The sequence below is a fragment of the Brachyistius frenatus genome, unplaced genomic scaffold (genome assembly GCF_029030835.1).
Source record: "Brachyistius frenatus isolate BFR_SWC_R1_liver_20210118 unplaced genomic scaffold, ASM2903083v1 Contig_2, whole genome shotgun sequence".
NCBI classification, from domain to species: domain Eukaryota; kingdom Metazoa; phylum Chordata; class Actinopteri; family Embiotocidae; genus Brachyistius; species Brachyistius frenatus.
In genome coordinates, this window is record NW_027210601.1 from 4,308,466 (window position 1) to 4,320,612 (window position 12,147).

A 12,147-nucleotide genomic window follows, 5' to 3' on the forward strand; every position below is an offset into this window, starting at 1 on the left:
TAAGTTGTGTTGCAGTCTTCCTGACTGCCAGAGACGATATGCATTGGGATGTGCACAGTGACCATGCGCAGCAGGTCGAGCGTATGTTGTTGGCATTAGCTAGCATCTGTGCTTTACTGCCTATGCCAGTAACTTGTTGCTCGGAGCAATATTCTATCCTACAGAAGCTGCATGGCCATTGCTCATCTCTGCTGGAAGTTTTTGTCGAAACTTTAACTACAAAGCATTGGCCATTTTCAGGCAAGTAGCCACCTTTAGTTCCCCAACAGGTAAGCACTGCTAACCACTTAGCACCTGATTTTTTTTTATATACTTGACGGATCACTCTCTCTGAGGCTTTTTTGCCTGGTTATGAGGACAGTTGGGGAATCGCTCTGAAGAGTGCCTTTTGTTCCTTGACTACTGACCTAACGCTAATGGTGATCATGTGCAATTACACCTACCAAAGTAATTTGTATAAATTGTCTGCGACACCAGCAGTTTGAATTTGGAGCTGCGCTGTTCCCTCTGTCGACATCGGTAGCCTTACGGCGTTCTAAGTGCTGGTTTAATTGGATTTTTAGGCGAGTGTTTGGCCCCGATGATAAATGCAAGTGCATCCAACTGTTCTGATTGCATGAAAAAGGCAAACTTTATTTACTCCGATTTTATATAGGATGGAGTGGGCTTTACACTATGACAGTTTTCCTGACATTAGATTTGTTTTAAAAGTCTCAGTATATCACCTTGCTTTACGGTATCAATTGTTCGGTCCTCAACCCCAAGAGGAACCAAAGCAGGATGGTGATGATCAATAACTAGTACCTTTGGATTCTAGAACTCGGTTTATCTGTGCCATGGAGTTTCGCTGGGCTCCCTTCCCTTTCATCAGGAGATGGTGGTAACAGATTCCTCCCTCCCATGCTGAGGGTCTGTGTAAAATGACGGACCAGCAGGGCCTCAGCAAAGGCTCAGCTACATGCAGTAAGCATATCCCTCAGATATTTCTTCCCTGTCTTGGAAGGGAAACATGTCCTTGTTCGGTCAGACAAAACTTCAAAAGTTTTTCATGTGAAGCACCAGGAGACACTAAATCCAGTCAGCCCCTAGAGGAGGCTCAGAGGCTGCTTCAGTGGTCCTCACTTTCCTTTGCAAGACTTAGGGCAAGGCATTTGCAAGGTGTGCAGAACAAGGCAGCAGAGTGGAGCCGCGGTTCTCCCTCTTGAAACCAGCCAGTCCATTGGGGCAGGATGTACTGCTGGCACACCTCTGACCAGACTGCCTCTTGTATACGTTCCCTCCGCTTCCACTGCTCCTGCTGACACTTCACAGAATAGATAGAAGCAACCACACAATGCTGCTGGTGGCTCCATACCTGCCGGGGATGATATGGTTTCCTGTAATCTCTATTGGCTTCTCAACTGAGCGACTTGGCCTCACCCACTGAGGCAGTATTTTCTGTCACAGTTGGGGGTGTGCATTTTCTGCTGCTGATGCAGTTCTACACAGTCAGTACATTCTCTACAGTGCAACTTTGCAGCAGCAGATGGGATTTGTAATGCCTTGCTCAAGAAAAATCTGCATTATTTGTTTATGGAGCAGAGAACATTGCTGATTTCCTCAACCACATTTTTAAGTCAATCTGTTGATTTAAGCCAGAATTTGTCACAGGTGTAAATTTATACAAGCCAGAGAAACCTTAGAAACGAGTGAGGGACTTTTTGCAGCAAAATCCAAAATGTACTCAGAGAAGGACACTGACAGGTATTTTGGAACAAGTTTTAAAGCCCTTCTTGAGACTTTTAGTACTTCTTTAAAACCACCTCAGTCCTATATGTGTGTGTGTGTGTGTGTGTGTGTGTGTGTGTGTGTGTGTGTGTGTGTGTGTGTGTGTGTGTGTGTGTGTGTGTGTGTGTGTGTGTGTGTGTGTGTGTGTGTGTGTGTGTGTGTGTGTGTGTGTGTGTGAGAGTGAGTGAGTGTATTTCACATGGGTGCGTTGATTTGTTCTCCATTTGACATTTTAAAGTCAGGTACATAAGTGCCTTCAATAAAATAATCTACCATAAGGAGTCAAAGGAAGCAAAACCCTTGATCTTCCCATAAAAGCGACTGCAGACAGGCTGAAAAGGCCGTCAGTGACACAGATGAACTGCAAGTGGGTGTTCACAAACCTCTTCATTTGAGTGTGCGCTTGTGTTTGTGTAAGGGCTACCCGATCAATCATGATCTCACAGCCGAGAACCTAACCACACATCTGCCCAACCTTAAATTGTTGAGTGTACAATATAAACAAGTGTTCCTGTGGTATGAGTGGAATCATCCAGGCAACACGCCGTGCTGACAGTGAATCTATTAAACACAAGTAAACATTAGAGTGTGTCTATAACTAGTGTACAGTGTCACCATAATTCAGATCTGTGTCATAGATTACAAAAAGAAAAAAACAAAACAGAACAGAACAGAACAGAATAGATCAAAACAGAACAGAACAAAGCAGAATAGAATAGAATAGAATAGAATAGAATAGAATAGAATAGAATAGAATAGAATAGAATAGAATAGATGTTATTAGCATTGCACAGAATACAACCAAATTGAAAAATTGTTAGTTAGAAATAAAATAATAGTTTGGTTCACAGGAAAAAAAAACAAAAAGAAAAGGAACAGAGGATATGGACAGTTAAGTATGTCACCTTAGCTTGAGGTAACAATGTTTTACTGAGTACATTAATATTCTTGGCCAAACATTACATTAGTGTGTGAAAAACAGGGGAAATATGAAGCCGGTACGAAAACTTTCCAACTGGAACGGCAACCAGGACCCAAACAAAAGAAGCCTTGACCCAGAACCCCTTAACATAAATTAAATTTTTTTTAAAAAAAACTCCTCTTAGGCCACCTACCAGGAGAGGCAGGAAACCAAGCATAAACAGGGACAAAAAGAAGCAGGAATCAGGGGATGAGGAGTGAAGGCGGGGAGAGGTAACACAAAGGTAAGAGGTAAAGGACAGGCCATTGTGGAAATGAGCACAGCTGGCAATGCCCCTGGTAAAAGCTGTGCAGTCAAACAGCCACACCAAACATGGAGCTAAAGAGTGAAGGAGGAATACACACAAATAGCTGATATCTTGGGAGAGACTGTAAAGGAACAAACTGTATCCTCAAACGAGGCTGGGATAACCTTTACTACACCACTACACAGGTCGGACTGTAACACAGCCCCTCGGGGAGGAAAACTCACTCTCAGCAAGTTCATGATGAATTGGCCAAGCTATGGCTTGCTGGGCATGCAAATGTGATTTATTCCAAATTTGAGGGGAAAGAAAAAGACAGAGAGGGAACTGAGGCGTGCGGACCAATATGGAGACCCCAGTCAAAAAGTGCTGCTGCTGCTGCGGTGCATTGGTTCTGTTTGGTGAGCAAGATTAATTATCTCAGTGAAGGGCTACGGTCCACTATGCTTCTCACTTAAATAATAACTTTTTTTCCCCCTTTCTTTCAATCACTCTCTCCATGCTCTCGTCTCCTCCAGCGTTACACTATATTATGGAAAATCGGAAGAATCTCTTGTCATGAAACAAAGCCTATTAGTGCTTGGCTAAAAGACGATAAAAACGTTAAGGGAGGGTTGTCAGTAAGATGTGCGTGTTCCATGCATTTTGTCCTAGCAGTTTGTAAATGTTGTGTGTTTTATACAAGCTCTCACTTCACTGACTTGAGATGATGCAAGTCTTCATAGTAGCATCTAACCAAATCAATCAAAAAGCTTCTCAGCTCCTTACAGAGTGGGTGAACAGTGGAGGAAAAAATTACCACACACATCCTTACCGTGCACAGGTCCTTGTACTGCATCTTCTGGAACTTTGTATCGGCGTTGCCGGCACACAGCTCAACATATCCCAGTACCACTTGGAACACTGTGTTGTGGATGGCCTGGGTGAAGTGCATGTGCAGCTGGTCCATAGCAGTCTGCAGAAAGAGCCAAACACAGTGTTATGAAAACTATTGTATCAAGATGTCACTGTCAGTCTGCCAGTGGGGATCTGTGAAAAGGCAAACAGCAGGGAAATTGCAAATCAAATGTCTTCTTGGACACACATCGTGTACACTTGATGATCTGAATTATCTCCGGACATATTATGTTGGTTGCACAATATTGCATGGGGGGAATGAGGATAGCTGTCCACCCTGGGAACTGCAACGTCCAAGTGAGAATGGGAAATTTTGTTTCCAGTTTCCGTGATTCACAACTCAAGTGTAATGTGCTGTGAAAAATAAAAGTAATGAAGCAATAAGGACAAGAAATACTCAGAAAAACAGAGTGGCAGAGACATATTTTTTGTGACACGGATGGTGTGGCAGCACAGCTAACTGCTTCTAGCAGTTCTGTTGTCGCACTACTAATCTCATGAGGAATGCCATTTCATCAAAATCCTTTATAATCAAATTGCTTTGAGTGAAAAGAAAAACTAATCAATTAATCTTAAACTGTCAAACACTAAAAGTATATAGTATATATTGAATAGAAATAGTTAAGATGTACTTTTCCGTGTCTTTGATGTATCTCCCAACCAGCCTCTTCCACCTCTGCTCTGGCTTTGTTTGAAATCAACTATAAGCAGGTACTTTTTCTCTATGTACACATCCAACAGACATGGAAGAGCATCAGCATTCATTTGGAGTTGTGTCAACCTGATGTTCAATATTTACTACTGTTTTAGCTCTGTTGTTGTTTCCCAGCCCAGTATCAAGCTATAGTGTGTAATACGTTTTCAGTCGGCAAAAGGATATCATTTAAGTGTCACGTTTTGCCTCTGCATGGAAGTACATGCATGTTTGAAGGAGGAGGTCATGAGACAGGGCCCATGTAACAAAGGTTATTTGAGAAAGTACAGTACAAAAGGAGGGAGGTAGTTTGGGGATGGGTGGATAGATCAAACTCAGAAGTTACACCCAGGACACCTGGGTTTCAGTCTGAGAAAAATTTGATGTGAATTTCTATGAAGAAATATTTTTCTAATCAGCTAGCTTTTGTGCCTAACCCTAATCACGTGTTGTTGTTTTCCCCTAAATGTTAGCGCGTTGATTTTCACTGCCTAGACGAGGCAAAACATGATATGGAAACAGTATGCTATTTTGGACGGATGGGTGTATTTCCCGCTGCGTGAGGATATTAACTTGTGTTTCCACAAAGTCCTGTGGAAAATTGCTTAAAGCTGAACTTTGTTCAACAGCAAGTCACCAACTTAGTCAGGTTGGTCCTGAGCAGATAGAAAACAGCAGTGTATGCTGAAAAGATAATAATCAAAGATTTAATTGGCAACTTAATCCAAAATCTGTTCTAGACCATGATTTCACGCACACACAGGTGCACACACACACGCACACACAGTACAGTTTTGCTCCACCGCACTGTGCTCTGTTTGTGTCTTCCCAAATTGAGACTGTTATCGTTTATTCTCTTTCAAAGTCAAATTACATTTACCCCCATTTTCTGTGGCGGCTCCCAACCACTGTCTCGCTATGGGACCCTTGAGAAATGAGGACACCAGAGTCACAGGAGACGTGGGCACAGTACTGAACGAAGCCTTAGGTACTGGTGTTGCAGTGCAATTAGATTTTCTTTCCACAAGCTCACGACCACAAAATGTTGCCCCCATCCATTCAGACTCCCTGCTGCCACCGAGGTAATTCCAACATTTTTTTGCCCTCTTTCACAAAGTATGGGCTGCAAAAGAAAAAGCAGGCAACTAATGGCAACACCTATACGTAACAATAATCCCAATTTCCAGCCAGCAATCTTGGAACACATTATTAGTCCTAAACTGCAAAAAGGAAACACTCCTATTGCAAACAAGCAGATGTTTGACCAGATTAATGGCGAGGCTATTTAGACTGAGAGAAGCCAGTGAATCAGTGCCAGATAATGACAGGGAGAGCCATGAGACCAATGTAAGGAGAAAGTAAAAATATACTTGACGTGGTATGTTACAATATGATAAAGTTATTTTCTTTTCCTGGCATTGATTAAACCCCAACAAACTCATCACTGTTCATCAGAATTACAAACGTAGATGTTTTTTCTGAGAAAAAAAATCCCCTAAATCCTTTGCTTTGATGTATCGGCAAGGAGTCATAAAAACTTAACTTACAAACATGTTGTTTGTGACAGCATTATTTGATGTTTCAAAAGCTTATTTTAAATATTTTCTACGGTTGTATTTGGAGAATCACAACTCCTTTTTGTGTGTGATTTTTTTGGGTGGCGGTTGATTGTTCAATTGTAAAAGGATGACATGGCACGGACCCCGGGGCCTTACTCATTCAAAAAGCCCAAAATACTCTTAACTCCAAAGAGAAAAGACCCTGAATTTACTCAACTCGTGACAACATGCCACTGTGGCAAAAAGGAATAATGACTACGAGAAATTTGAATAAAACTAATTACATTGTCATGTGAATTTTTTTTAATGCTGTTCAAATGGTTGCAAATGTGAGGAAATGACTTTGCCAACAGAAAAAAAAGAGTGCCAAAAGGAGACGAACAATCAAGGAAAATACAACAAACTTTGTCATTATCTTTCAAATCCCCAAACAAGAGACAGTGACCCTGCAGACTGGTCAAACCACTGACCTGTGTTTTGCCCAGGAGCGTGTATGCCAGCTGGACCTTGGTGTAGTGCGAAACATCAAAGTGCTTACAAGTCTTCGACAGGGCGACGTCAAGCTGCTCCTGGAGACAGAAATAGATAGATGACAAAGGCAAAGAAGGGGCACAGGTAAAGGGAAAGAAAAAAAAGAGAGGGGATTATCAATGTTAAGACCTGGGATTTACATATAGATGTGCAGATGTGAAGCTATAGCACAAGGCCATGGGTAGGTGCTTAGATGTGGGTGTAGATACAGTATGCGTATGTGTGTAAGTCTTTGACAAAGAGATGAAAAGAATGGCAAAAGAAAGTAAAACCAGGTGAGTATGAAACTAGGGAGGATAGGGATGTGTAATGGCCCTGACTCAATAAGGCCACCTCACACCGTTTAGCGCTGACAACGGCTAATTGAGCAAATGCCTTCCGTCACAAAGAATTTTCTCAAAGCGGGACTTGAGACTGCAGCAGCAAAAACACAAGAAGTACATGACAAGAAGTAACTAATCAGTAATGATATTAACGAAATTCAAAAGTGTGTTGGATGATTACATACACAGTATATACTGTGAATGTGTAGAATATATGAGATGGGGCACAAATAGAAAACGAAAGCCCCTGACTGTGAACCGTGTGTTTAACCAATTTTAATAGAACTGGCTTTAATTTGTGACTGTGTTTGTGTAAACACAAGAACAAACACACCTTTATGATTTTAGAGGATTTGGCATTGCTTATGCACTGACTCATCCTGACAGGTAAACAAACAAGCACCTAAGCGAGTGACTACTTATCGTACACGTGTGCGTACACGCACGCCTCTTTCTTGTGTACAAACAAAACTGTGAGTAATTAATCTACTCAAGCGCAGCAGCGGTGCAGAGAAAATTGCTTTGCATACCATTCATCACGCACAAATGTCACAACACAGCTAGAGATGAAACAGATATAATTTACCGCGCTTCCACACTCACAATAATGACTTTCTGGATGTGTCAATATTTGGCACACCCAGATTGAGAAAGACAAACCATCAAAATGTCAAAATGAAGTATAAATTGCTTCTTTCAGATGAAGGCTGCTGGAAAATTACAAGGTTGGTACAAAATATTTTGCACTACTAAAAGTCTCCTTATTGGTTAGGTTAGGTAGTTACTTTATTAATCCCTGAGGGGACATTTTTTTTCGCTACAGCAGCATACAGAAGCAATAAGATAATAATAGAACAATAGAAAAGCAATAAAATAGCAGTAAAATAGCAGTAAAAAATATAAAATGCACAGTATATACAGTACAGTATATATCTATATATATTATATACAAACAACCAAGAAACACAGACAAGTGTTACTGTTATGTGATGGATTTTGCCAGAGGTGAGTTATTGTACAGTCTAATTGCGATCGGCAGTAATGATCTCCTGTATCTGTCCTTGTGACAGCGGAGCTGGAGGAATCTTTTGGAGAAAGTGCTCCACTGTCTCTGCAGCAGGATATCAGGTCATGGCATTAGAAGCAAAGCACACACCTCTATTTGCTCCAGAGTGTCCTGTAGTTTGGAATTCAATTCGCTGTGGAAGAAAACAGAGACTGTTGAAGGGGAATGTGAAGTCAGCGAACAATAAAATACATTATCAAATAATATATCCAATATATTTTGTTGAAAGTATTTAACAGCTGTCAATAAAATGTCAAATTTTTTGTGTGAAATGACAACAGTTAATGTCAAATGCTTAACACAAATTACTGCTGTCTAAACTGATCCATGAAATTGTTCATTTGACCAACAGTAAAAGATACTGAAAATACTCAGACTGTAGGAAATCCAACCTATCTTTATATTAAGAATTTGTAACCAAATAAGGGACGTGATCAATGAAGTTAAGAATGATTAACATGTTATCAGTTATCTACAATTCGTTTTTTACAAATAAATAAAACTGATGTATTTTTTTTTATATTAACCAGGAAATGTATTTTATATCCTGTATTTAACCAGTAAGGTTCCATTGAAATCCAACATGTCTTCTGCCGGGAAGTCCCAGCAAACACCAATGAAACACATATAAACTGGGAATAAGTGATGGATGTATCCCAACTTTAGAAAGGGAAGCAGTTTCTTCTGCTCAGTTTATCCTTTTTCAATTTCTACAGTAAAATCGAGTTTGAATTCTCCTAGCTTGCGTGTGTTTGTGTGTTCATCTTCGACTCTATCCGAGACACAAAACGCCTACGCATCCTCAGAGTTTGCCTCATCCAAGAAAATGCTTTCAACTGAAAAAGTTGAGAAATAGCATTAGAAATCCAGACTATTTTGCAGATCCCAAGACACCATTTCAATTCCCCCGTGGCTCCCCCGTGCACTGCGTCCATTCATAATCATCCTCCGTTCCACCGTTTACCCGCCTCTGTCCCTGCTTTGCTTGGGGTCTTTTTCAGGTCAGCCTGCTCTTATGTGGTGCCTTGTGAGTCTGCAATCGCCCAAGGCAGAGAGTGTCCTTAACAAATTGCTAATTAAGCATCTTAGCTTCAGTTGGGGAAAGAGGGTGAGGCGAGCAAGAAGGAGGGAGCAGAGAAACTGAGAGGAGACTGCGGGTTTTGTTCGACGTGCAGTTTCTGAAACAAGTAACAAAATGAATAAGCCATGTAAAACTGTGATGCACTGTAACCCTTTTGTATCTGCCTGTGTGTGCGTATAAATCTGAGAAGCTGTCAGTTACCAAATGTTCAACCTACACAAAAGACAGCTGCTACCAGAACTGGGGACTGAAGGAGGCGACTTTCAAACAACATTGACACACACATAATACTAGTAAGCACAATGTGAAGCAATACCAAGATGTCAAATGAAACATTGGCCAAAAAGCAGATATTAGAGAGAAAGTTAGGAGTCAGCAGCTTTCAGCGAGTGTCTGAACGGAACTTTTAAGGATGACTAGGCAGTTTAATGGCAGTATGACATACAGTTGCAGATGGCAAATGAGAGTCTGACTCCCAATCTCCATTACTACCACATTAATGGACTCTGCAGAGTTGGTATGTGCTACAGCAATGATAACACCAGAAATTCTCAACTATATCAGAGGGGAAGTCATACTGTAGCCGGTATCCTCAGTGGAAACTAGGATTGGATGCCACGATTCAGAAAATATTTAGCGTTAGAAAGCTGGCTCAACTATAGAGGGGTGAACTGATCAATGTCAGGTCCTGGCGACTGGAGAAAGAAATCAGAATGTCCATAGCAAGACCCAGGAGAGGGTGAAATCAAGGCTTGTGCTTCTGGCAGCCAGACTAAGGAGATACAGCAGAGGAGCAGAGGCCAAGAGGATAAATGCAATGTTCATTACAGAATATTCTGGAGATAAACCACAAGCTGAACAGCATTTGAAAAGCATATGACAAACTGTTGAAGAAGTGTATGTCTTCCCAGAGTTCAGATATAAGCCTACTACCACAGGTAAAGCTCGTTTATATCTTGCTGGTTTAATCTGGACAAGAGCGGGACAAATCAATGACTTCCCAACTGGAAAAGCCAGAAAATATTTACAGCACACAACTCCCCTTAAAACCCAAAAAGATCATTTTTACATTTTCATTTGTATATGGATTTAACAAACAAGCTTTAGAGGTGGTGGTTGTGTTATTTTATGTACCTTCGTACAGAGCCAGACTAGCAGTTTCCAGTCTTTCTGCTAAGCTCAGATAACTCCCTGCTAAATGAAAGCGCCATATTTAGCATACAGACAGCCTCAACATTCTCGTCTCACATTTAGCAAGAAAAGTATTTCCCAAAAAAGTCAAACTTCTATTTTGAAAAACAGGAGAAAAAAGAGACACTTACAAATGTCTGGACCACATCCTCATTTGCTACACAACCATTCAACTGCCGATCAATACCCTGCCCTTTTGTTCATGTCATCTAACTTCAGAGTACACATCATAACCATTCAGTTAAACGGACTGATTTAACAGTCTACTAACAAAGTCCACATTGGGCCTGCAAGACTTAACTCCAGCACAACAAAAGGATCCATGATCACCTGGCAAAACACAACACAGGGGGTCAACTGAAAGCCAATAATCCAGGTCACCCGCTGTTATTCTGGGTCCGTCCCCGGGATATATATATATCACATAATTATACTGTCCAGAGCGTATTCTTGTGCGTACAGATGCAGCTCCTCCCTCCACACTGGCACCCTTCCACGATCAGACAGAATGCATAAATAACAGATGAGGAGAAAAAACCTAATTAACAATCTGTTCCCTGCGGGGAATGCAAGCATTGAAATAGAGTTATGCAGAAGTCAGGTACTTTTTTCCCACCCCTTTTTCAATTATCACTGGTTGTAGGTGTCCATTGGGCCTTGAGGAGAGTCGCTCCATGGTGACTTGCTGACTTGCTAAACAGGCAACATGCACTGTGCTTCCAAGGGTCTGCCAGATGCTCAGATTTTGTGAGGACGGCGCTTTTGCTGCGGTCGGGATAGCCGCTGCTACAAGGCAGGCAGAGAGGCAACAGAGCGGCGAGGGAAGGGCTTCAAAGAGTGAAACGGCGAGAGGGGACAACAGCAACCCCAATTATGCAAGTGAGAACGCAGAGGTGGTTACGGGGGAGCTACGAGACGAGAACAAAAGAATTCGAAGATGGAAGGGGTTTGGAGTGAGAGCCGTGGGGAAAAAGTGATGACGAAAGACCATTGGAACATGCTTGGATTGTATTGTATTACTTTCTTCAAGTGCAAGATTTTATGTGATAAATATTTGGCTCCGATATCTCTCGTGAGTTTGTAACCATTTCTGCATTTCTGACTTATGGGCCCTCCGAGGTCAAACGATCGTAGCACCAAAAGTTGATAAACAGACGCTGGTTTACGAGCGACATTTCAATAGTTCATTGAGTCTCACATTGTTTTTGCTTTTGTTTGTTTTTTGTGAATTTATTGTCCAATCCAGAGTCGGTGCAAAACTGGGACACAGCTGTACAAATTGTTTGCGTCATACGAGCTTATTATGATTTACAGCAGATGTGAAAAAAGAAAAAAAGAAAAATATTTCAGATATTTGCAAATTTTAGATATGCCCTTAATAACTTACAATGCTTTAGGTTCAGGCTCATGTGAAAATCCAATTAAATCCAAACGTTTAGAAAGAAGACAGCATGTCTGACTGAAGCAGGTTGGCTGCAGAAATGAATGCACGCGGCATAATTGGTGCACATCGTGAAAAAGACGGGCTTACAATTAAACTGAAATAAATATGTTCAGCATCTTCTTTCTTCTACCTATACAAGCATAACTGTAAAAGTAATGTTGATGACAAATGGAGAAACAGACAAATGCACTGTGGCTCTATCAGCCAGAGTATTAAAAAAAAAACACGACCCAAACAACACGTCACTCAGACCAATGTACTCGACTTGACTTTGAATACGCTCCTGCAATTATTGTGAGTGGGGGGCCTTTATCGTGATCTCTAAACCACTGCAAGTAAACACAACTTCAAGTGACAAACGGTGACGA

General features: G+C 41.3%; 1 protein-coding gene across 3 annotated transcripts in view; it reads right to left on the minus strand.

Annotated features, from left to right (window-relative positions):
- Positions 1-12,147, minus strand: part of vps50 (VPS50 EARP/GARPII complex subunit) — a 107,391-nt gene that overhangs the window by 65,226 nt on the left and 30,018 nt on the right. For all 3 annotated transcript variants that reach the window (XM_069694612.1, XM_069694621.1, XM_069694605.1), the window contains 3 exons: positions 8,154-8,196; positions 6,614-6,712; positions 3,808-3,948 (listed from right to left, as the gene is read on the minus strand). In XM_069694612.1, coding sequence (XP_069550713.1) covers positions 3,808-3,948; positions 6,614-6,712; positions 8,154-8,196 — 283 coding nt within the window. The remainder of the gene's footprint in view (positions 1-3,807; positions 3,949-6,613; positions 6,713-8,153; positions 8,197-12,147) is intronic.